Below are 23727 nucleotides of genomic sequence, written 5' to 3' on the forward strand. Positions count from 1 at the left end.
GCCGGCCGCTTTCCCTCCCTTCCGTCAGCCCTTGCGCCTCTCGCGAGAGCCCAGCTCTACTTAAGCTGTCGGGCGGCCATCTCCCGCCCTTTGTGCGGCGGCGGGGAGAAGCGGCGCGAGGTGTGGAGGGGGCGCCGGCTATCCGTCGCCATCCGCGGTTCTGAGGCGGGGGGTGGGAGCGAGGGGCCCGTGTGAGGGGAGGAGAATCGCGGCGGCATCGAGCCGTGCCCGCTCGCCAGCTCGCCCGTCTGCGGGGAAGGGCCCGGGGCAGGCCGGTGGCTTGGCCTAGCCTTTCAGGGTGCAGTTGCCCTCGGGCACTGTCTGCGTGGCGGCCGTTGTTGCGGGCCGCCTCGGGGTGGTGCCGGTGGGCTGTGCTTGATCTGTGGTAACTTGGTGAGTGCCCGCGTGCGAAATGCCTGCCGTGGCAGCCCAGCTCGGGCGGGGTGGGAGGGCGAGCGGTGTCTCCAGCGACTAACGACTTGAGATAGATGTTAGCGAGGTAATAGATGGCCCTTGAGGGAGGAGAGAAGTTTGTGTGAAATGATAGGTACGTATTAGTTACTTTTCTTTCTTTTTTTGTTTCCTTAGGGGATCTGTGGTTCCAGCCGCGCAGGGCAGAGCCGCGGAAGTGCCGGTGAGTGATGCTGAGCTGGTAGCTGTAAGTACCAGCCGCAGCCTGTGCGGTTGGTGTCGTTACTGTGTGCCTTGCTGCTGGGGTGTTCGGCTGCTCCGTTTCTGGGCCTTGGGTACACCCGCGCCAGCGCTGTGCCTGCGGCTAGCCCAGGGCATGGCTGCAGCTTGCCGTCAGGAAGCAGCTTTCCTCCCAGCGAAGGGCAGAGCGGGCCCCTGTGCTGCTATTTTAAGGTCTTTTGTACCTCTAAGCCCGCATTTAATGCGCTTTTGGAACGAGATATTTTCTTCCAAGAACGTAATGGGGTTGTGTCTGCTTTGGAACAGTTACATGATGCAAAAAATCGTCTAAATGTAGACCGGTTAAAAATCCAGCGCCGATACACGGCTGCAGCAGATGCATACTTTAATTGCCTTTGTCCTGAGTCCTCAGGAGCTGCAGCCACGGGCTGCAGGCTGGCCTAACTTACACTGGTAGTGTGATAAATGGGGGGTGGAGGGGCATCAGGATCTGCTTGCTCAGCACTGTCCTGATGCTGAGCTGTGTAGGAGCTCGTGTGAGCCACTGCCACATCAGCAGTGAGATGCAAAAGCCAAGAACTGAGTGGTGGAGAAGCTGCTCTCCACACCTTAGGAGGATGCTGATGGCTGTAAGAGATCTCCACCCATGTTGTTTGTTTGCTGTGGTGGATGCTTTGCTTTGCTTGCTTCTTCCAAAGCCCTCAAGTTTCATATAGTGGACAATAAGAAACAGATACTTAGGGATGTTGCTGCTGGGACACCATCCCCGGAGGTGTTCAAGAGGGGATTGGATGTGGCACTTGAAGCCATGGTTTAAGTAGTCAGGAGGTGTTGGGGGACAGGTTGGACTTGATGATCTTTGAGGTCTTTTCCAACCTTATTGATTCTATGATTCTAACTTCGAGGTCAGTGTAGCTGTATGGGTTAAAGAAATGGGTCTTCATCTTGGCTGTTCCTGTTTTATAAGCGTTTGTTATGGCCTGCTGCTGTTACTCCTTCTGGCTAGCCCCTGTACCCCTACTGATTTGCCTGTGTCTCGCTGTGCTTTTGTGAAGCCTTCTTCAATCTCTGCAGTTCAGTGATCTCTGTTCTGAAACGTGAAACAGTTAACCAGACAATGGGAGATAACCCGAGGCCACGAGTTCTGTCTGCTGTTGCCTCTTCAGATGCTAAATGGTGTATTTACAGCAAGTGTGTAAACATTAAGAAGGCATAAAGAAGGGTTTGCAAAATTAAAAAGCACAGTCAAATGGAAAAGATAACATCTGCAGGGCTGCTAAAGGGCTGGTAAAGCAGGTTAAAGTAACTTGGGCCCTTTTGTGTGGACCTGGGCAGCTGAAGAGGTGGATTGGGTTGCCTGGCAGATTCAACCCAAAACTGAAACTTCATTTATGGGGCTAGTCTCCGTGTTGCTTGCTAACCAGTGAATAAAGGTGTTGATAAACTGCTCAAGGCAGGAGGCATTGGTTGTGTAGCTAGGAACTGAACAGGGAAGCTGACGTTGTTTCTGGTGGTGACACTGTCCTGGATTACTTGAAAAAGGATGTAAATCCCAGTCAAGTGTAAGACATCAAACTGCAGTATCCTTGAATGTATAAGAAGCTGTTGGCTACATGGATGTTTATCTAAAGGAAAACTTACTACTAGTAGGAAGAGGGTTAAAAACCATTCAGAATTCATCTCTAGAGGTTTCTAAACTGATGCAACTCTGAAGCTAGCCTTGCTTTAAGCAGGAGTTGGGCCAAAAGAACTGTAAATATCCTTTCTAACCTAAACTATGCTATGAGTATCTTGAGATGCCTCAAGCAGTTTCAAGTTTACTGTTAGTAGGTTTGCTTGTGGTTTACAGGAAACTCTGTTGGATTGTGCTCACGATTCTTCACCTTTACCCGATTGGGTGAAAGGGGGCAAGGCTCGTGACCTGGTGAACAGTTTTCTTCAATCTCTTGTGTTTTCATTGACTTGTAGGGCAGACTGAAACATGACTGATGCAGCTGAATCCCAGTCTTCTGACTCTGATTACCCTGATGCCCAAGAGCTAATCGGCAGTCAGCAGAAAGGCCCACGTAAGGCACATGCATGTGAAGGGAACGCACGGCTGGAGCATTCACGTTCAAGGCAGAAGAATGCTGCTGCTGAGGAGTCACCAGCGGAGCCCAGCAGCATACACGAATCAGCTGCTTCAGCCGAAGTTTTGCTGGTCAGCAGTGATTCAGAAATGTGAGTTCTTGTCTGTAGTTCAGAATGATTCACAGGAAGAACCTGTGTCATATGTTATAGAAGCATACATGTTTTGAAAGTAAGTACTTTTCTCTTCTTCAGGGATCTCTCTGCTGCTAGAGGCAGCGAGTGCCGTCCTGAGTGCTCCACCGCACCCTCGAAGCACAAAATGAGGCTGCGGTCTTCAAGGCGACAAACAGAATCTGTTGTGGAAGTGTCTGACAGTGAAAGCTCTTCAGATTCGTCTCCGCCCCCGTTGGTGCGGTCATCAGAAACTCCCCAGAAGCAGAAGTCAAAACTAAATTTGAAAGCCATTTTGGCCTATCACTTCAGAGGAAAGAAGTTTAGGGCTGCTGCACACCGAAAGTACAGGATTATCCCGCGGAAGAAGAAGAAAAAGCGTGAGAGGACACCTAGGGAGGAGCCTCTGGTGGGGCGACGGCTGACGGCCTCCCCTCAAGAGCAAAGGAGAAGGCTCCTACACAGAGGCTGTCAATTCCCGTTTGTTCAAGAACATTATGGGAGGAAACACATTCCCTTAAGGATGGTTCTGGACTATGAGGTGAGTCTTCTATTTTGTGAGATAAAAATGCAATCGTTTTTTAATGCAGTCTAAAATAGGTGAACTTAAACCGGCTACCTTGTGCTTGCATTTGATGTGCTGCAGTGAAACAGTGACACCCTTTGTACTTCTGCCGAAGAGGACTCTTGATGTTGTCTGGTTCCTTTAAGACAAAACTGGCTAAGATGGGATTGCCAGTGTAATATTACAGTTTAGTATATAGTATTCTGTACACTGGTACTTTTGAGATCTCAACTGAGCTCTTTTGTTCTTCAGCAAGCAGCTGCCAAGGGGTATTTCCAGTACATTGAAATGCTGAAGTATGAAGACCATCTTAAAAAAGCTTTAAAAACCCTTCAGGCCAGTGAAGACTTGGAAAGACAGTGCCTGTCAGTACGGAAACACAAGTATTTAGATGATGAAGGTCCCATTTCCCCTATTCAGGAGACAAAGTAAGTTCATATTGATGTTTTAAAGTGGTATAGAAGTTATCTCTCTCTTCTTAACTAAAGCAAAAGTGTGTGTGTACAGGTAGATGCATGGTGCCCCACCCTGTAAAGACTAAAAGATACATATTATTTTGTGGTTTTTTTACTTCATTAAACATTGAAGCATCATCTTAGATCTTTCTCTATGATCAAACAGTTCATTTAGTTGAAATCAAGGGATTGGTAAATCATCCAGAATACTTAATGTTGTAGATGTACTCAACACCTTAAAGTTAGCCTAAGAAACAAGGTAAAGGTACAAAGCTGTCTTTCACCATCCCTGGAGGTGTTCCAAGAGGGGATTGAACGTGGCACTTGGTGCCATGGTCTAGTCATGAGGTCTGTGGTGACAGGTTGGACTTGATCTTTGAGGTCTCTTCCAACCTTGGTGATTGTGTGTGATACTGTTCACTTTATTAATCACTTACACTGCTAATTTAAGTGTGGCTTTGTTCTGATGCTGAGCACTGCTGCTGTCCTGACAGTGGTGTTAGTTCAGATGTAATTCTGTTGTCAGCAACTATTGTTTGAGACCAACCTTAGGGAGCAGCGGTCTTATCTTACAACTGTAAGCTGTAGCACTTCTGTTTATAGGTTCTTCCCCATGAGAGTGGTGAAACCCTGCAATGGGTTGTCCAGGGAGGTGGTTGAGGCCCCAGCCCTGGAGGTGTTTAAGCCCAGGCTGGCTGAGGCTCTGGCCAGGCTGATGTAGTGTGGGGTGTCCCTGCCCATGGCAGGGGGGTTGGAATTAGATGATCCTTGTGGTCCCTTCCAACCCTGAATGATACTGTGAGATACTATGAGATAAGATGACATGGCAGAAATAATTTACACATTTTAGCCTGCTAGAGAAGTACAGAGCTCTATGTTGGTTGTTTTGTGTTTCAGCAGTGATGATGACAACTTGAATTCTGATAATCCAGAGCAATTTGATGCCAGAGTAGTGGTGAGTAAATATCCCTCAAGTTCAAAAACTAACCATTCTGTTGTGGGTTTAAAGAATAATGTTTTGAATACTTAATGCTTGAGCTTGGATCCAGCATTCACTGCACAGTACCTGTGAATCTTGGTCTGTGGTGCAGGTGGAAGCTGGTCAGAGTCTCTACACTCTCCTCAAAAACAATGCTGGAATGCATAGGGATTCTGGAGTTCACTGAAGAGTTCTTGCAGTTTGCAAAGTTGCTGTCAAGATCTTGTCTGCTCAGTATTTCAGAAGCAGACTTGTGAATGCTTTGTGTCTTTGTTTTTCTCAGGAGAACAGCTCTTTCATTATAAGCAGCAAAATTCCCAGTAAGAAAAAATCAAAACGTGCCAAATCGACTAAAGTGATTGAAGTAGAAGATGATTGCCTGTGCTGCTGAGAGCTCTGGGTCTCTGCAAGGTGTTTGCCTCTGAAGTGGCAGTGCTTGCTCTTCAGATACCTTTCTTCATGGCCTGTGTAGTTTAAAATACTGTAAAGACAGTGAGCTATCAATCAAGCAACCTCATTTTAAGGTGAGTATGTTGGGCTTGTCTGAGACAGCTACAAAACAAGTATAACCCGTGGTTTTGATAAGCTAAATGCCCTCTGTGCTGTCCTGTATCGAGTGTGTAACAGCCTTGGTTCAGTGGCTAGTGATCTTGCTGAAATGCTGGTGTCTGCTGCCTGACTTCAATGGGTCATGGAATTTGTCATTAAAATAGGGAAGCAGGTTCCAAATACTGCATCATAGGAGCAGCACAGTATAGATGCACTTGCATGCATGCATGTGTGCAAGTTAGAGGCTAATTTGGATGTCTTGTCATAGCTTTTTGTGAGTGGCACTGGGGAGATTTTTTTTGTCTGAAGGAAATGGAGGTTATGCTTTGAGTACTTTGAGAGATAAGCAAGGGGTCAAGATGGACTTGAATCTTAATGCAAATCAAGTGCCAACAGTGGAAATGGTGAAGTGGCTAGCTTAGATAAAAGCATATAGCAAAACATGGTTAATGCATTTGAAGGCTAATAAAATCTGTGTGATTCAAGTTGCTTATTCAGAATTCTTCAGAAAACTAATTCTCTGCTCTTGAATCTAATACAATCATCTGAAGTTATCTTAAATGACTGCAGCAGCATAGTGAATCTTCCATTAAAGGATTTGGTTTTCCCTCTTGCTCTTCCTCTGTCCAGAATGGGCTTTAATATGAACATCACTAAGCAGAAGATGAAAGCTCTTTGTAGTGACAGTACTCAAGAAGTATTGCCCCAGTGCAACTACCTTCCTCAAAGATGCTTCTGGTGGCTGGAAACATGACTAATGAATGTTCAGAAGTGGTCTGAATATGGCTGATTCCTAGGTGGCAAGGTCTTGGTAGCAGTAGAAATAAATTGCTTTAAAAGTTGAATGTTAAATCAAGACTTTAAAGACCAAAGGGTGATCTGCATCACTCAAATACTCTCTTAATTACCAAGTCACTGTCAGCAACAAACAGCTGCTCAGCAGGTCAAAGCAATCTGTGCTGAACAGGGGGGTTATCAGAAAAAGACATCATAGCTACTGGTTGGCAGTCTAAGGAGATGTGCAGTAGGTGAGAGCAGGTCAAGCTGCATCCTTTGTGTGCTTGAATTAAGGTCCTAAATCTTTGTAAAGGAAGTTTGGGTTTTCCCAGTTGCAATTTGGTAGCTCTAGGGAGCAAGACTGCAAAAATTACTCTTCAGTAGTTGAAGATGACATCCAGTACTGGCTCAAAATTAATGGCTAAATGTAACTCTTCCAGGCATCTACCTGAGAAATACTGTATGGCTTGAAAGGCTCATCCTGGATCTAGGAGTGGGGTTCTGGATTGGTAAGGCATAGTGAGGTGGGGTGGGGAGTCCTGCTCATTCTGCAGTTCGTGTGATGAATTTTTCTGTTCAACTGCTGAGTGACTCAGAAATGAACTAAATTTCAATTCTGATTAGAACTGAATAAACACAGATGCAAATCAGGCCTGCTAGAACTGCTAAACTGCTGACACCTAGATTTTTAGAAGCCTTCAGTTACTTGGCTATATCTGATCATCACTTTTTTTCCTTCTAGCTTGATGCTTTTAGAAGATGAAGTACTGCTCAGATGTCTTGATATGCCAGGTAAGCTGTTACTTGCTTTGCAGTTACGCTTTCTTAAGGTAGCTTTTTTTTGCTTCACTTCACAGTGCTTTGAAAAGTGTTGCATGGTTCAGGTGAGTGCATTACAGTGCTCCACACCTGCAACTTGTGTGAAGCTTCCAAGGTCTTGAGTTCAGTGCAACATCTTGTCAAGCCTGACCAAAATGAGAGACTGTAGGCTCTGCTTGGATGAAAACTAAAGCTTTGGGTTCTTGAATACTTGTGTACTAACTGCAGCTGTTGTCAGAGTTTGTGTAGAAGTACTTTGTTTTCACCTGATGCTTGATGCTGCTGGGCAACTTCAGTCTGTTTGATTTAGTGTGAATGCAATCTCTTTGGAGATGGTGGAGAACTTCTGTACACTTAGTCTCCTGGTGGTACCCTACCCATATTTTCTGTAGCAGGGTGTATTGTGCAGCTGCAGCTTCATGTCCCTGTTGTAAAATTTCCTCTTAATGTGTGTCCCATGTAGGAACAGTGTGCTCAGCAGAGAGAAGCTTGGTAGCCTTGCATGTGTACATTGCTTGAGCTGTGAAACTTGATGCAGGATGTTACCAAGTTCATGTGGCTGCAGTCTGAGGAAGTGGCATGGAAGACAGTGCCACGTAAGGATACTGGTTAGGAAAACATCTTTGACTGCAGGAGCCCTAAGCTCTAAACTGGGCAAGGAATAGAATAGAATAGACCAGATCAGGTTGGAAGAGACCTTCAAGATCATGGTGTCCAACCCATCAACCAATCCAACCCACCTAAACAACTAACCCATGGCACCAAGCACCCCATCAAGTCTCCTCCTGAACACCTCCAATGATGGTGACTCCACCACCTCCCCAGGCAGCCCATTCCAATGGGCAGTCACTCTCTCTGTGTAGAACTTCTTCCTAACATCCAACCTAAACCTCCCCTGGTGCAGCTTGAGACTGTGTCCTCTTGTTCTGGTGCTGGCTGCCTGGGAGAAGAGACCAACCTCTGCCTTGTCTAAAAATTCCCTTCAGGTAGTTGTAGAGAGCAAGAAGGTCTCCCCTGAGTCTCCTCTTCTCCGGGCTAAGCAACCCCAGCTCCCTCAGCCTCTCCTCACAGGGCTGTGTTCCAAACCCCTCACCAACTTTGTTGCCCTTCTCTGGACTCGTTCCAGCAAGTCAACCTCCTTCCTAAACTGAGGGGCCCAGAACTTCAGAAACATGCTCAAGAGGACAGGATCAAGGAGTCTGCTTTGGCTGTTGCTGCAGTGAAGGGCACTGGACTAAAAGGCAGTGTGACACAGCATGTCAGTGCATCTGATACTGAAGTGTACTACACTTCCCTTACTCCAGATTACACCTATCTCTCTAACCAGAAAACAGTGGTGGAAGGTGACAGTTACTGTAAATATTTCATAGTATGAGAAATGACTTTTGTGTACTGTTCAAACACAGTTTCAAAACCAGTGGAAAAGAAGAGAGGAGCTGCTGCAGTCCTATGTTCCAGCACGTGTTCAGTTTTTGTCTGGTGCTGTAGACAAAAACCTGGAACCTGGTGCTTAGAGCAAGCCCTTCTTTTGCAACCCACAGCCGATGGACGTATTGGTTGTGTTACTTATATGAAGGGACAGCACTTGTGTGTATTCCAGCAGCATTTCATTCATGTGCTGGTCAGTGTAAGGCATGAGCTTCGTGTTCCAGCTGGCAGAAGTGTAGTTCAGTCCCTGATTTGTTTCCTGACTCTGCAGATGACCACACCAGCTCTACAGTGTGAGCAGCTCTATACTCCTGGAGTGTGGGACTTTTAAATGTTGTTTGTTGGCCTTCTGATGTACAAGTCTATTACTTGGACTTCTGTGGAACACAGCAGCAAAAGAGGTAAGCTTTGTGTTTCTTCTGTACTCCAGTATAAGAGTATTTGACTTCTTCAGAGAACTGCTGTTTACACAGGGATTTGTCAGACTAGTTGTGCACTGTATGGTATCTGCACCCAGCAGTGTCTGACCTGCTGGGCTGTTCAAAAAGCAGTGCTACAGTATCTCAGCAGCTGGCATCGTTGGTTTGCCAGCAGATGTGCTGGTGAAACTTGGTATTTCTGTTGAAACAAACAGACTGAAAAGGTCATTTCTTGGGGAGCTTGTCAGATAAACATTGAACTGTAGAACTGTTATGAAAGTATAGTTCAGTGAATGATCTTGTTCCAAATTATTTCTTAAAGGGGCATCCCTGTGACTTCTGGGACCCAGTGGGAAGCCTCTACTTGAGGGTAAGTGAGGAAGCAATTGTTTTTCCCTAGGTGGAGGTACTTGGATTGCAAAAGCTCTGTTTATTAGTTTTTATTTAGTTGCCTATTGGAAAGCAGTATTTTACTTTGAAGCAAGTAGCTGATAACAGATACCATGATAGCATAGTTCTTTTAAAGTGAAGTGGCTAGACTGCAGAAGCAGCAGCTGTTCTGCAGATAGCTGATTGTGATGCCTCGTTATTCAGCAGCTAGGCACAACTCACCGTGTGTCTGAAGTGAAGAACGTGGCTAGAGAACCAGCAGGTTATGCTTTCCTCACTGCACAGTTAGTTGCAGTGGTGACAATGAGGCCTGTAACAGGTTTACTGAGGGGGACAGTTTTGCAGACAGTTCAGACTGCAGCTGCTGCTCAATACCAAGGATGAGCTTGTGTTGATGTTTTTGAACTCTGCATCCTGCCTACTGAAGGAAGTGGAATTGGGTAGAGGAAGAACATGTGGCAGTGCTGCTTTCTTCTAGGTGGTTTAGTAGAGCTTGTTTGTAAGCTCTCTTGAAGTGGCATGCCATACTTGTTTGAGGTAACTCCCTCAGCTGTACCTTCAATGCCATGGCTCTCCAGCTTCTTAAGCTGCAGGTAGGTTTTGTTGATAATTGGCAGATGGGGCCATGGCTTTCAGGAGAAATGCCTTGGTTTGGCATTAGCATTCAGACAGTGTAACTGCAGTGCAGCCTGCTTCCTGCTCAGTAGAAGAGTACCAAAGTCTTACTAAATTGCTGAAATGCTGAAGAAACTTGGAACTACCACTCAGATACAACAATTTACTTCCTTTTAGGAGGTCCTCATTGTAGTCCAGTTGGAACTGGCGTCTTGGTAAGTGAATGTGACAAAGTGGTTCTTTAACCCTTACTTGTGGGTGAGCTGTCTTTAGTGGGTGAGCTGGTTGTATTGCTGTCTTTCCTTACTGAGAAGGTGCAGTGGTTTAGAAAACAGGAGCTTCATTTTCCCCCAGGGTTGAGGGTTGCTGTGAGAAAGCAGATTGTCGTGATGATTGGCAAAATGTTCAACTGCTCTGAAGAGAGTGAGTGAGAATAGCCTTTCTGAACAAGTGCACTACCTGGCTGTCTTTCCCATGTCACTTCATTCTGGGCAGCTGGGTATTTACCACTGAGAAATAAGCATGACTATGGCTTGTATGCACATGCATGTCAGTTCATAACATTATTTTTTTCAGGTGGTGTGTGTGATTAGAATGAGAGAAGAACTGCAGGATGGTGTTTCACAGGAGCCCCTCCTAGGTTAGTGTGATGTCTGAAGTTCTGCATAGGCCTTAATGATTTTGGCTTTGGTTTCCAGTGGCTGGAACTCTAAAAACTAAGCTTACTGACTTGTGGAGGGTTTCAGGGTCTTGTTTTGACTCTACATCCCTGTTTTAATGTGGCTTTCACTCTGTTGAAGTGAAGACTTCATTTCAAGTTTGATTTGTCCAATGGACATTCCTATGAATCTCTGTCAAAAAGGAGGCTGTCAGCTTAAACTGATAGCTTTGCTTCTACAAGCAATTTGTACTCGGAATTTTCTCTAACTTTCTTGCTGAGCCCAATTTTGTAGTTAAAAGGCAAACAACAAAGGGAAGGTTGTAGACAGGCAAAGGTTGGTTTCTTCTCCCAGGCAACCAGCACCAGAACAAGAGGACACAGTCTCAGGTTGTGCCAGGGGAGGTTTAGGCTGGATTTTAGGAAGAAGGTCTACACAGAGAGAGTGATTGTCCATTGGAATGTGCTGCCTGGGGAGGTGGTGGAGTCACCATCACTGGAGCTGTTCAGGAGACTTGATAGGGTGCTTGGTTGCATGGGTTAGTTGATTAGGTGGTGTTGGATGATAGGTTGGGCACGATCTTGAAGGTCTCTTCCAACCTGGTTCATTCTATTCTAATTAGGAAACATTAACTTCCGACATAAAACCTGTTGCTAATATGAAGGAGTTGGTTACTTCATCTTCACCAACCAAGTTTTAGTGTATCATTTAATAATAACAATAATAATAAACCAGGTTGGAAGAGACCTTCAAGATCACCATGTCCAACCAATCCAACCCACCTAAACAACTAACCCATGGCACCAAGCACCCCATCAAGTCTCCCCCTGAACACCTCCAGGGATGGTGACTCCACCACCTCCCCGAGCAGCCCATTCCAATTTAACTTTCTTCCTTCCCCCAAATACCCTTAAACAAGTTGTAAAGATAAGTGGTAGGATGTCTAGAAGGTACCTTCCCAGTCTGCTTGATTTTTGTGTTGTACTACTTGCTGGCACCGGAGCTGTTGAGGTCTATCCCGATAGGATCTCCTCCGTAGGTTCGTGTCGTTGGAAACGCCTCACAGAATAAACTTGCGGTTTTGCTTACCCACTCAACTACCTGTTAGCTCTGTGGGATAAAACTGCAAGACAGATCTTGATGCAGCATCCTAGGAGCAGTATTAATGCATCCTGTTCTCCTGCAGGCACAGAATCACGCTTTTGATAGAGATGAAAGCGGTGCTCACGTGGAAAACCTTGGTAAGAGTCAAAAGGTGGTGGGCTCTGGGACTCCAGGTGTAACCAACGTGTCAAAGGAGCTAAACTTACTTGTCAGCCAGGTGTTTCTCTGGGTACCTGATTTCTAACAGCTCCTTGTGGCTTGAGTTTTCCACATGGCTTGAAACAGTATTTCCATTTTATCCCAAAGGAGTGATTTTTCTTTGTTGTTTTGGTGGCTGTAGCTAAGAGAGAGCACTGTCGTGTTTGAAGCCATTGTAAACATGCTGCACTGTTGATCTGTGTCCAGAGGTGCTTGATAACTTCAGACTGAGCAGCACTATTGGGTTAAATCTTGCATATGGGGTTTTAAAGAGACAACTTGAATAGCTCAGCCACTTCACTACTATGCAATTAAATTTCCTGATATCCTCTTCTAAAGAATGCAGAGCTTAAAGTAAAACATGGTTAAATGTACTGGAATTAAGTAGAATTCCTTTATGGAGATCTTTAATGGTAGGAATACATAAAAACTCAGAATGCTGAAGCTGCTGTTCTCATTGGGTGAAATTGATGGAGTCTGTTTTCCCTCAGAGCTGCAGTGGTACCTTTGGTGACATAAGAGTGTCTTGCTGCAGCTTAGCACCAGGCACCAAGTGCTGCATACAAAAAGCTTGAGTGAGGATCTCCGGCAGCTCTTGGCACTGTGTGGTATCTGCACCCAGCAGCATTCTCCTGCTGGGATGCTCATAAAGCAGTGCTACAGTAGGTCAGCGTTTGGCATCGTTGGTTTTCTTTCTGCTGTGTCTGTTAAACCTGGTATTTTTGCTGGTACAGTTTGTCCTCTGAGCAACTTGTGGTTTTCATGTTCCAGCATGAGAACTGGGTGCTGGGCTCTGGAACTCAGCATGTGGTGTGTTTTTTCTACACAGGTGCTTTAGGACACAGCACAAAGCGAACTTTGTGTTAAAAGCCACGGCAAATAACAATCTGACAGGTGAGCACTGAGCAACCAGGCAGTGCAGAGGGTTTCATGCAGCTTCAGAGGTTTGTGTGTTAACTTGGTGTGACTCCAGAACACTGCAACTTCAGTGAACTGTTAGAAAAGTGTAGAAATAGTTTTGCAGTAGCAGACTGCTGGATAGCGAGCTAGATTTTGGCAGTGTCTGAGGTTGCTTTCTCTGAGTCATTCCTGTGCACGTCACAGTTGCACAGCAGTTTGTCCTACTGGTTTCTGCATCAGACCACTACTGGTTGACAGGAGTCATGGAATCATAGACTCAACCAAATTGGAAGAGACCTCAAAGATCATCAAGTCCAACCTGTCACCCAGCACCTCATGACAAACTAAACCATGGCTTCAAGTGCCACATCCAATCCTTTCTTGAACGCCTCCAGGGATGGTGACTCCACCACCTCCCTGGGCAGCACATTCCAATGGCCAATTATTCTTTCTGGGAAGAACTTTCTCCTCACCTCCAGCCTAAACTTCCCCTGGTGCAGTTTGAGACTGTCCTTTTGTACTTGGAGTTTCTAACATGCTGTAGGCTTACTGGTGTAGACAGCTTGGCAGGACTGATTGGTCCTTAGCAGGAAAGGATAGAAAACATGAATATTGATACCAGTCCCAGATTTAAGTTCATGGTAACAGCAGTGGGAATACCTGGTCATTACCAAGGCTGCTAGGATGTTGTTCCTAGTGAGTTGTGGACATGGCCATAAAGCAAGTCCATTAGATTCTTGAATTGCCACATAATATGGCACAGAGTCTGATGGAACAAAGCTTTAATATAGATTGGAGAGAGAATGCTCCCTTTGCTGTGGAGAAAAGAGCAGGTTCCAGCTGAGGGAGGTGTGTGTGGCTGTGTCATTGTAGTGGAAGTGCTGGAGCTACCCAAAGTAACAAAAGTTCTAGTTTAGAACCTTAGTAACTTGGCCAACAGAAGCTGTTGCTGAGAGGAGAGTGGTAGTGCACACAGGGGGGAAAAGGGGAGACAAAAGGCTGCTCCTCACCGTGTGCACCAACTTACCTCTTCCTGTACACTAACCAAATCTCTCTGACCTATAGTATCTGCTACCAACCTGCTGCATGTCAGGATGAGAACCACCCAAGTGCCACCAAAGCAAGTCTGAAGGTAAGAGTGTTGAGCAACGGGGCTGGTACTGAAGCTGGTCACTTCAAAGAGGGTTTGCATGGGTGAAAAACCATCAGCTCTTAACGCGGTGACCGCACAGTGAAATCCTCTGCAGGATGCCGTAGCCACTCGGTGTGTGCTGCGGTCTATTGACGAGGAGATACAGCTTACAGAGTGAGGCCCACTGGGGGGAAGGATGTTTATCCACTGCCCTTGGCTTCTGAGGTGCTGATGGAGGTTTCATTATAAAACCAGTTGACTTTTGCAGCACAAAGCTGGAGAACAACAGGTTGATGGAGTTGAGGCACGGGCTTGCAATGTAATTGCTGCTGCTTTTTCACCTGGTAGTGTAATGCATCCTGGAGGGGCATGAAAGTGTTTGTTAATCCTGGGAAAAATAGGTGGGGAGAAGGGCAGAGTGGGAATTTTCTGGACATGGTGAGTAGCTACAGGAATTGTGATACTTGGGAATTGCCCTTGAACAGGTTGGTAAGGGGAGTATGCACACATGCCCTGTGCTGCTGCTTCTATACCAGCTCTCTGTCCTGATGTGACATTGCTGTAGCCTAGGGGAAGCCAACTCTGGGAGGGAGGCAACAGAATTCAGATGACTTCCTTTTTTGAGTGCAAGTGCTAATAGCTGCTTTTCCTCTGTCAGGTCCTGGTGCCACTGCTGCAAGTCTGCTGCCTAGAACTGTACAGCTCTTCCAATAAAGTACTATAGCTACTATGTCTTGAAGGAATATTGCAGCTTCCCTTACTGCTTTGTGAAGTGAAATAGTGCAGGTGCTTCAGGAGCCTTTGTCCTTACCCTTTCACTGTTCATGCTGAAGAGAAGGCTCTAAGGAGACCTTATTGTGGCCTTCCAGTAGCCTAAGGGAGCCTACAGGGAAGCTGGGGAGGGAGGTTGTAGGGTGTCGGGGAGGGATAGGACTAGGGGCAATGGAATAAAACCAGAAATGGGTAGATTCAGATTGGATGGTAGGAAGAAGTTCTTCCCCATGAGGGTGGGGAGACACAGGAACAGGTTCTCCAGGGAGGTAGTGGAAGCCTCATCCCTGGAGGTTTTTAGGGCCACTCTGGATGTGGCTCTGGGCAACCTGATCTGGAATGCTCAGGGGTTAGAAGTAGATGATCTTTGAGGCCCCTTCCAACCCTAACACTTCTATAATACTATGAGAGCCTACATTCTCACCTTTGCATTGCAGAAAGCTCTTCCTCACTTAAGTCCACAGTATGAGGTTGGCTTTGTCTTCTGCTCAATGAATGGCTTCAGCTGGCTACAGTCCATGCAACTACCACACACTGTAGAAAAACAACCATAAAACTAATCCTAGTCATAAACTGGAGCTAGGTGCTCACTGTAAATAGGCTAAGTGCCTTTTAAACAAGGCCAAGTTGAATTTCAGAGCAGAAGTCAAGCTTTAAATTTGGCCTGAGGTGGAGCCCAGGAACTTTAGACAGAAAAACTACACCAGAAGTAAGAGCAGTATAAAGCTTTTATTTACTTCATACGTTAAGGTACTTTAAGTACATCTTGAGTGCAGGAAAGCCAAGTTTCCTCATATACACAGAGAGGTATTCTTACAACAAACTATTTAGAAGCATTTTCTACACAGTTAAAAGTCGTGTGATCTCCCTTCAGCAACACTACACCTGCAGAAAGGCTTTTCACTGTTAGTCCACTTAGCCTAAGGCAAACCATGTTTAAAGCAGTGGTTGAGCTGCTGGAGTGGTCTCTGGAACAGGAGGGTCCTACCCAGGTTCTGTTAGCACTTCCCCATCTCAAAGCTAAGGCTGCCCAGTGGCTCCACAGCTCCCATGAAGTCCTTGCTCAGAGTCATGGCGCTTTCCAAGTCCTCTTGGCCCGCAGCTTATCCAGCATTTTCTGCAAATACAACAAAGCATCAGCTACCCTAGCACAGCTCAAGTGCCTGCTGCCAGCAGCCTAGCTGAAGGGTGCCCCACGGAGACTGCTGCTGTGTAACCTGAGCATCAGTAACAGTGCAAGTCTGGACAAGGAGGCAGTGAGTTCAGGTGCTGTTACTGTTCCAAAAAGCTGACAGATCTCAGGGGCAAGGTGTGCTGATCCAGCTTCTGTGAAACAAGTGACTTATTCTACCTTAAGAAAGACAAGAGGCAGGCCCCAGTAGCAGTCCTGACCTGTTTGGAGTAGCAAGCACTGTGTCTGGTTACACCCAGCCCCCAGGTGGATGAAGAAAATCCAGCCTAAAGCAGAGACCTAGAATTTCAGCTCAGTGACAAGGAATTTTTCCCATGGGATATAACACCACCACTTCAAATCCAGACTGGTTTGATGGCCTCTTAACACCACAAAACTGTCTCAGTGTGAGTAGAAGCTTGGTGAAATCAGAACTAAGGTAAGAGGCCAGTATAGCAGACTTACCTTCTGAAACTCTTTAGCCTTTTCTCTGTTTCTGGCATAAGTTTCCTGTCTTGATTTTTCTTCCTTTCTGGTTTTCACTTCTGCAAGTTGACTACAAACTCTGTCAAAACAGTAGGGGGGGAAAAAAGCATCAGCAAGAAAGTGGCAAAGCTGGAAGGAGCCTCAACTGCTAGAAATTACAAATGGGTATTTTGAGTCAGGTCTCCAGTCATCAAAAGTCACTTCAAATCCCTCTGGCTGCATCCAACAGAGATGCTGCTCAGGAGCTGTACCTGCTGCACAACACCAAGCACCCATGTGTGCCTGTGAACTTTGCTTCAGAGTGGAGCTGCTTTCTTGCATGAACTGGCACAGCTGCCTCCACACAATGAAATGAGCAGGCTGCCAGTCAGGTCTTGCTGCCAGCTCCCCAACAGGCACTTGTGGGAAACACTTGGCTCCTCTCTCCCAGCTCTTGTGTGGTAAGCAGTACTGTGTCCAACTGGGAAATGACAAACTGCTCTGACTGAGTGGTAGCTTTTGTAAGACCCAGATTATAGACTCATAGAATCAATAAGGTTGGAAAAGACCTGAGAGATCATCACGTCCAACCTGTCACCCAACACCTCAGGATAAACCATGGCTTCAAGTGCCACCTCCAATCCCCTCTTGAACACCTCCACGGATAGGGATTCCACCACCTCCCTGGGCAGCACATCCCAATGGCCAATTACTCTTTCTGGGAAGAACTTTCTCCTCACCTCAAGCCTAAACTTCCCCTGGCACAGTTTGAGACTGTGTCCTCTTGTTCTGTCACAGGTTGCCTGGGAAAAGAGACCAACCCCCTCCCAGCCACAACCTCCCTTCAGGTAGTTGTAGAGGGCAAGAAGGTCTCCCCTGAGCCTCCTCCAGGTTAAGCAACCCCAGCTCCCTCAGCCTCTCCTCACAGGGCTGTGCTCCAGACCTCTCCCCAGCCTTGTTGCCCTTCTCTGGACACATTCAAGTGTCTCAATGTCCTTAAACTGAGGGGTCCAGAACTGGACACAGGACTCAAGGTGTGGCCTAACCAGTGCTGAGTCCAGGGGCACAATGACTTCCCTGCTCCTGCTGGCCACACTCTTCCTGATGCAGGCCAGGATGCCATTGGCCTTCTTGGCTGCCTGGGCACACTACTGGCTCATGTTCAGCTGCTGTCAACCAGCACCCCCAGGTCCCTTTCTGCCTGGCTGCTCTCCAGCCACTCTGCCCCCAGCCTTCAGCTCTGCATGGGATGGTTGTGGCCAAAGTGCAGCAACTACATTTTTAACCCAAACTTGTCCCACTTGTGTTCATGTAATACCTTGAAGTATGGTGGTGCTTTTCAGTTTCTCCAGACTTCCTGCCCTCTGGAGAAGACACTTTCACCACTTCCATTTTCTTCAACTGATTGGCAACTGCACCTTTTTTCCCTTAAAAAAGAGAAGAGCAAAAGCCTATCACACCTTCCATGTAAAGCTCTACTCCAGGCTCACTCAGTAGCATGAGAGGTTTTCAAAGATTTCTAAATGATGTCAGAAGAAAGAAGCCAGCAGGATGGACACAATGGAGATGACATAGAATAGACCAGACCGGGTTGGAAGAGACCTTCAAGATCATCGTGTCCAACCTATCATCCAACACCACCTAATCAACTAACCCATGGCACCAAGCACCCCATCAAGTCTCCTCCTTAACACCTCCAGTGATGGTGACTCCACCACCTCCCCAGGCAGCCCATTCCAATGGGCAATCACTCTCTCTGTATAGAACTTCTTCCTAACATCCAGCCTAAACCTCCCCTGGTGCAGCCTGAGACATCATGTTGGATGTCAATCCTGGTCTCACTCCTGGGGCTGCTTCCTATACTCCAAGCCAGCCTGGCTTCTCCACAGCCAGCTTCCAGCTCCACATGAGATGCATCAGCTCCCTGCATCCCTCAGAGCTAAAGAATATCCCAGTCTGCCACAGCAAAGATGCAGTGAATGTGAAATCTCTCCTTTGACATAAAACAGCAGCTACAAGGATCCCTAACTGTGGTGGGCTGAAGTTCCCCCCCCCCCCCCAGCATTAGCTTTGCCAGACCAACTCAATTAGAAGCAAATGAAGCTAACCACACTAATGCCATGTCTTGTGCCCAGATAAACCTACCAGGGATAAGAAAAGCCTCCTTTGGCCTGTTAGATCTCTCAGACTTCCCTCTTTGAAACTGCCTGGCTTCTGGCTTGTTTTCTTCTCTATTTTTAATTCCTTCCACTCTTTTCAGAGACTTCTGGATGAAACTCTTCTTTCTTTTCAAAAAAGTTTCTTGCAGGCTTCCAGGTGTAGCTGCAAACTCCAGCAGCATCACTGAAAGGAAACACAGACAGAGTCTTTCTCACTTTCAGCAGTGGAAGTCAGGCTTGTCAGTGCACTTCTCCCAAAATGCCAAGCTGCTGACTTCTGCAGCTGAGTGTGACACTGGGCAAGGAGGGAGCTCACAAGACAAGCAGCAGTTCAGACCTGTGGCTCTAACAGCTGCACACAGGCCTGCCATGACACATACCATGATAACAGTGTGGCCAGCAGGAGCAGGGAGCTCATTCTGCCCCTGTACACTGCACTGGTTAGGCCACACCTTGAGTCCTGTGTCCAGTTCTGGGCCCCTCAGTTTAGGAAGGAGGTTGACTTGCTGGAACGAGTCCAGAGAAGGGCAACGAAGTTGGTGAGGGGCTTGGAACACAGCTCTGTGAGGAGAGACTGAGGGAGCTGGGGTTGCTTAGCCTGGAGAGGAAGAGACTCAGGGGTGACCTTCTTGCTCTCTACAACTACCTGAAGGGAGGTTGTAGACAGGTGGATGATGGTCTCTTCTCCCAGGCAACCAGCACCAGAACAAGAGGACACAGTCTCAGGCTGCACCAGGGGAAGTTTAGGTTGGATGTTAGGAAGAAGTTCTGTACAGAGAGAGTGATTGCCCATTGGAATGGGCTGCCCGGGGAGGTGGTGGAGTCACCATCCCTGGAGGTGTTCAGGAGGAGACTTGATGGGGTGCTTGGTGCCATGGGTTAGCTGTTTGGGTGGGTTGGATTGGTTGATGGGTTGGACACGATGATCTTGAATGTCTCTTCCAACCTGGTTTGGTTTATTCTATATAAAGTGCTGCACTGAAAGCACCTCTCTGCCTCAAAGCACAAAGGCATGAGGAGTCCCTGATATGGTTAAGTTCTGTCACTTCCTGTCTTTCACATTACTGATGGTCATCTTTGTGGTGGGTTGCAGTTCCCCCAGCATTATCTTTAGCCAGACTAACTCATTTAGAAGCAAATGAAGCTGTATTTACAAGCAAAAACTACACTCTGCAATGGAGTGCCATGAATGTGTACAAAATATACAGGAGCTACATTATTATGCAGCTATTTACAGTTAGCAAATAACACAGAAACCTCCCTGGTCAGAGACCAGGGAAGCTGCTCCACTGCCCTCCCCCAAACCTCCCAGACCCCCTGTACTGAGAGACAGAGAGAGAGCTGGAGAGAAAGCAGTGTTAGTGTTATGTCAAGGTCAGCCAGAAGGGTCATCTTCTCCCAGGCAAAGCAGAACAGCCACGATCAGAGGAGGAGAAGATAGAAGGAATGAAAAGGGAAGTGAAATGTGAAGAATTGTTATGATACAGCTTCTCTTATCCCAGACATTTACCCCATGAATTTGTTTAGAATAACCTTTTGTTTTCCTTTTTACACCCAACAGCAATCTATTTATACTTTTCTACTTTCCTGCAGCTGAATTTTCAAGGCACAGCCTAAAACTACCACAATCTTGGACAGCAAAGTATTTCAGCATTTCACTGATGTTCCACATGATCATCAGATGGGGAAAAAAAGAAAGGAAAAAGGCTCTTTGGCTACAGAGATTGAGGCCCAACAGGAAATTCTTCCCAGAGAGAGAGATTGGCCATTGGGATGTGCTGCCCAGGGAGGTGGTGGAGTCACCATCACTGGAGGGGTTTAAAAAGAGATTGGATGAGGCACTTGGTGCCATGGTTTAGTTGTTTAGATGGTGTTGGGGGATAAACTGGACTTGATGATCTCTGAGGCCTTTTCCACCCTGGTCAATCCTGTATTCCTGTAGATAGATAACAACTACATGACAACAAACACCACCACCACCACCACCACTGAGTCTTTCACAGTTGAGTAGCTAGAACACAAACCCCCATGGCATTGTAAATAAGAACTCCCATGAAAGTCAGCTCAGCACAGAAAGACACAAGCCAATGATTCCTTAAGACAGATTAAACCTGGGCCACACTACTCCAAGCCAAAGCAAGATGCACTAAGCAAAAGCAGCACCTTGTTTTCCAAAGGAGAGGAGGAGTTCATCACTGATTTTAATGCTATAAAGACCTTCTCTCTTAACTTCAGCATATTGAAGCTATACAATAACTACCTGCAGTCTGATGTGGTGGGAAGGGACTGGCACTGGCACTCTGGGCTGTGGAAGAACCGTCAGGCCTTACAAGCACTGAGTAATCTGCATCTGGAGCTAGTGGTGAAAATTCTTGCTCCTGTTTCAAAAGGAATCAGTGATTGAGAATGCTTAAAATACACCACAAATGAAAGTGAAGTGGTAGTGCTGCCCCCCAGCATAGAGCCAAAGACATCACCTGCCTTCACAGAGCTGCAATAACCATAGCAGAACTGAATCTTGGCACTAAGTATTAAAATTCTACTTCCTAAAGCCACCTTAAACTTAAAGCAACAACCCACTGAAGATCAGATTTCCCTTGCATGTTCACAATGCAGGGCTGCAACACTTCATCTCACTAGATGTGGGGTTTTTAACTCTTCTCATTCTCTAGCTCTCCTCTATCACCCTCTCATTCCTCTGTCTTCTTCCCCCATTCTCAGCTGGAAGGCAACACCCCCTGCAGAAGCACAGCCTCCAGCTGCCAGCCTCTGCCTTACCCCCACCTCCATTGCTGTATAAAGATCCATCCTTAGGCACATTTAGGATCTTCTATAGATGCCTCCTGCAACTGAAACGTGATTTCATCCAGTCTCTAATCTACTGATCTAACACACACACATTACTTGGTTCTACATTACTGCTTCAGCACACAACCTACTCTCTCATTACAAACCAGTCCCTCTACAATTTACAGCCTTTGCTCTATATAAGCAAAAAGCACACAGCATACCACAGGCACATGAAGCATGGCAGCATGACAAGCTGATCACACTTTCCCCCCATAAACTTCAGCCTGCTGTGAGGACCTAGCATAAATCCCTTCCCCAGGTTGGGCTGGTGTTATCCTGTTTAGCTTGTAGCTTCTTTTGCCTCACCCTATCCTCACATTCAAGCCTTCAACTGAAGGGCTCCAATTTAGTCTTGCAAGCACCAGTGAGATCATTCTGTTTCCCAGCAGAAGTCTTCCCAAACTCTCCTTTACACTGGCAGGACTAGTGTGGTGGTTAGTGCTGGGGTGGAAACTTCAACCCACCACAACTGGGCAGTGATTTTGGGGAATAGCCCACAGTCAAGTCTGTTCAGCCAGGATATTACAACAATTACTAGGCTTGGGTGGCCCTCACATTCTCTTGTTCTGCAGCAGTGGATTAACTGCAAGAGTGAGGCCACTCCATGTCATAAGACTAAATAAAAAGTACATTAGATAGAGACTCACCTTAGTAAAAGCATTAAGCTCAGACTGATCCACATGTGCTGGGTTACTGATTTTATCCTCCTTTTTCTCTTGGTTAGTGTGTCCAATGTCTGACTCTGCAATACTGACATCATTTGAGCTCAGCAGAGTGAGTTCAGGTTCTTCCATAATACCACGCCCTGACTCGGTCTCCTTCAAAATAAAGTTACAGAAGACATCAGTGTGACAGAGAACTGAAAGCAAAATCAAATCAATCACTATTTCATAGAATCAATAAGGTTGGAAAAGACCTCAGAGATCATCAAAGCCAGCCTATCACCCAGCACCTCAGGACTACTGAACCACGGCTTCAAGTGCCACGTCCAGTCCCCTGGTGAACACCTCCAGGGATGGGGACTCCACCACCTCCCTGGGCAGCACATTCCAATGGCCAATCACTCTTTCTGAGAAGAACTTTCTCCTCAACTCCAGCCTGAACTTCCCCTGACACAGCTTGAGACTGTGTCCTCTTCTTCTGGTGCTGGTTGCCTGGGAGAAGAGAGCAACCCCCACCTGCCTACAACCTCCCTTCAGGTAGTTGTAGAGGGCAATGAGGTCTCCCCTGAGCCTCCTCTTCTCCAGGCTAAATAATCCCAGCTCCCTCAGCCTCTCCTCACAGGGCTGTGCTCCAGACCTCTCCCCAGCCTTGTTGCCCTTCTCTGGACACATTCAAGTGTCTCAATATCCTTCTTAAACTGAGGGGCCCAGAACTGGACACAGGATTCAAGGTGTGGCCTAAGCAGTCTTGAGTACAGGTGCAGAATGACCTCCCTGCTCCTGCTGGCCACACTGTTCCTGATACAGGCCAGGATGCCATTGGCCTTCTTGGCCACCTGGGCACACTGCAGGCTCATGCTCAGCCTACTATCAACCAGTACCCCCAGGTCCCTTTCTGCCTGGCTGCTCTCCAGTCACTCCAAGCCCTGCAACAGCAACAGCCATTACCTTGACAGAAAGAGGAGGCTCCTTCAACATGCAAAAGAAATCCTGCCCCCAGGCAGCAAATGAAATACAGACAGCAACATTTTGCCTGAGGCTTTACGGAAATGAAGCCCCATGCTAAGTGTTTCACATATCAGTGCTAAAAATAACAAACCACCCAAAGTAACTTACCAACAAATCCATCTCTCTCCTCTACTCACCTCTAGTTTAAATGAGTTCAGTTTTTGAGCAAACTGTGATAATTTTTTCTTCTCAAGCTACTACATCAAAGCTATGTCCTTAGGTTTCTTTGGCTACATTGTTTACATCCTTCAGGCTTCTAAATGGGGATGGGGCTGCTCAGCAGGGCAACACAGAGGCATACACTGCACCCACTGGGGCTGAGAAGGGGATGCAACAGAAGTGCCAGAGCTCCTCCAGCAATCCTGGGAGCTCCAGCTCCTGTTAGCTACTGCTAGTGATTTCATAGAATAGAATAGACCAGGTTGGAAGAGACCTTACAGATCATCGTGTCCAACCTATCATCCAACACCACCTAATCAACTAACCCATGGCACCAAGCACCCCATTCAAGTCTCCTCCTGAACACCTCCAGTGATGGTGACTCCACCACCTCCCCAGGCAGCCCATTCCAATGGGCAATCACTCTCTCTGTGTAAAATTTCCTCCTGACCTCCAACCTAAACCTCCCCTGGCACAGCCTGAGACTGTGTCCTCTTGTTCTGGTGCTGGCTGCCTGGGAGAAGAGACCAACTTCTGCCTGTCTACAACCTCCCTTCAAGTAAATCTGAAAGCAGAGTAGGGCAGAAGTCCAGGAAGTGTG

At 46.8% G+C, this 23727-nt stretch overlaps 2 protein-coding genes and 8 non-coding genes across 18 annotated transcripts in view; 9 read left to right on the forward strand and 1 right to left on the reverse strand.

Moving 5' to 3' along the window:
- The first annotated feature begins 75 nt into the window (after positions 1-75).
- On the forward strand, positions 76-14619 carry TAF1D (TATA-box binding protein associated factor, RNA polymerase I subunit D). Of its 4 annotated transcripts, XM_068145682.1 has the most exons (17): positions 76-120; positions 589-634; positions 2620-2871; positions 2974-3433; positions 3710-3885; positions 4810-4867; positions 5175-5415; positions 6658-6726; positions 6960-7009; positions 8736-8865; positions 9206-9253; positions 10066-10103; positions 10465-10528; positions 11734-11788; positions 12679-12743; positions 13815-13881; positions 14540-14619. In XM_068145682.1, the coding sequence occupies exons 3-7, from the start codon at positions 2633-2635 to the stop codon at positions 5280-5282; spliced, it is 1041 nt and encodes a 346-aa protein (XP_068001783.1). In that variant the 5' UTR covers positions 76-120; positions 589-634; positions 2620-2632; the 3' UTR covers positions 5283-5415; positions 6658-6726; positions 6960-7009; positions 8736-8865; positions 9206-9253; positions 10066-10103; positions 10465-10528; positions 11734-11788; positions 12679-12743; positions 13815-13881; positions 14540-14619. The 4 variants fall into 4 exon arrangements, with proteins under 4 accessions (XP_068001783.1, XP_068001777.1, XP_068001798.1 ...); XM_068145676.1 differs by lacking the exon at positions 6658-6726; XM_068145697.1 differs by lacking the exon at positions 6658-6726 and having other exon boundaries at positions 4813-4867.
- On the forward strand, positions 6771-6842 carry LOC137445295 (small nucleolar RNA SNORD5). The gene has a single exon (XR_010988389.1). It is a non-coding gene; the product is annotated as a small nucleolar RNA SNORD5 (small nucleolar RNA).
- Positions 8493-8619, forward strand: LOC137445288 (small nucleolar RNA SNORA40). Its single transcript, XR_010988387.1, has one exon. It is a non-coding gene; the product is annotated as a small nucleolar RNA SNORA40 (small nucleolar RNA).
- On the forward strand, positions 8957-9096 carry LOC137445257 (small nucleolar RNA SNORA8). The gene has a single exon (XR_010988380.1). It is a non-coding gene; the product is annotated as a small nucleolar RNA SNORA8 (small nucleolar RNA).
- On the forward strand, positions 9463-9594 carry LOC137445261 (small nucleolar RNA SNORA1). The gene has a single exon (XR_010988381.1). It is a non-coding gene; the product is annotated as a small nucleolar RNA SNORA1 (small nucleolar RNA).
- Positions 10268-10340, forward strand: LOC137445246 (small nucleolar RNA Z40). The gene has a single exon (XR_010988378.1). It is a non-coding gene; the product is annotated as a small nucleolar RNA Z40 (small nucleolar RNA).
- On the forward strand, positions 11553-11683 carry LOC137445272 (small nucleolar RNA SNORA18). The gene has a single exon (XR_010988384.1). It is a non-coding gene; the product is annotated as a small nucleolar RNA SNORA18 (small nucleolar RNA).
- LOC137445251 (small nucleolar RNA SNORA8) lies at positions 12447-12585 on the forward strand. Its single transcript, XR_010988379.1, has one exon. It is a non-coding gene; the product is annotated as a small nucleolar RNA SNORA8 (small nucleolar RNA).
- On the forward strand, positions 13411-13529 carry LOC137445266 (small nucleolar RNA SNORA32). Its single transcript, XR_010988383.1, has one exon. It is a non-coding gene; the product is annotated as a small nucleolar RNA SNORA32 (small nucleolar RNA).
- Positions 14620-15357: 738 nt separating the features above from the next.
- CEP295 (centrosomal protein 295) overlaps positions 15358-23727 on the reverse strand; it is a 61358-nt gene continuing 52988 nt past the window's right edge. For 4 of the 6 annotated variants that reach the window (XM_068145713.1, XM_068145707.1, XM_068145719.1 and 1 more), the window contains 6 exons: positions 21945-22115; positions 20708-20825; positions 18434-18631; positions 17607-17715; positions 16289-16388; positions 15358-15769 (listed from right to left, as the gene is read on the reverse strand). In XM_068145713.1, the coding sequence (XP_068001814.1) occupies positions 15722-15769; positions 16289-16388; positions 17607-17715; positions 18434-18631; positions 20708-20825; positions 21945-22115 (744 nt within the window). In that variant the 3' untranslated portion in view covers positions 15358-15721. Of the gene's footprint in view, positions 15770-16288; positions 16389-17606; positions 17716-18433; positions 18632-20707; positions 20826-21944; positions 22116-23727 lie in introns of those variants that run through there. The other 2 variants (XM_068145722.1, XM_068145723.1) reach the window with 2 other exon arrangements.

The sequence above is a fragment of the Melanerpes formicivorus genome, unplaced genomic scaffold, assembly GCF_026170545.1.
Source record: "Melanerpes formicivorus ecotype bairdi unplaced genomic scaffold, bMelFor1.0.p_v2 SCAF_1, whole genome shotgun sequence".
Lineage (NCBI taxonomy): Eukaryota > Metazoa > Chordata > Aves > Piciformes > Picidae > Melanerpes > Melanerpes formicivorus.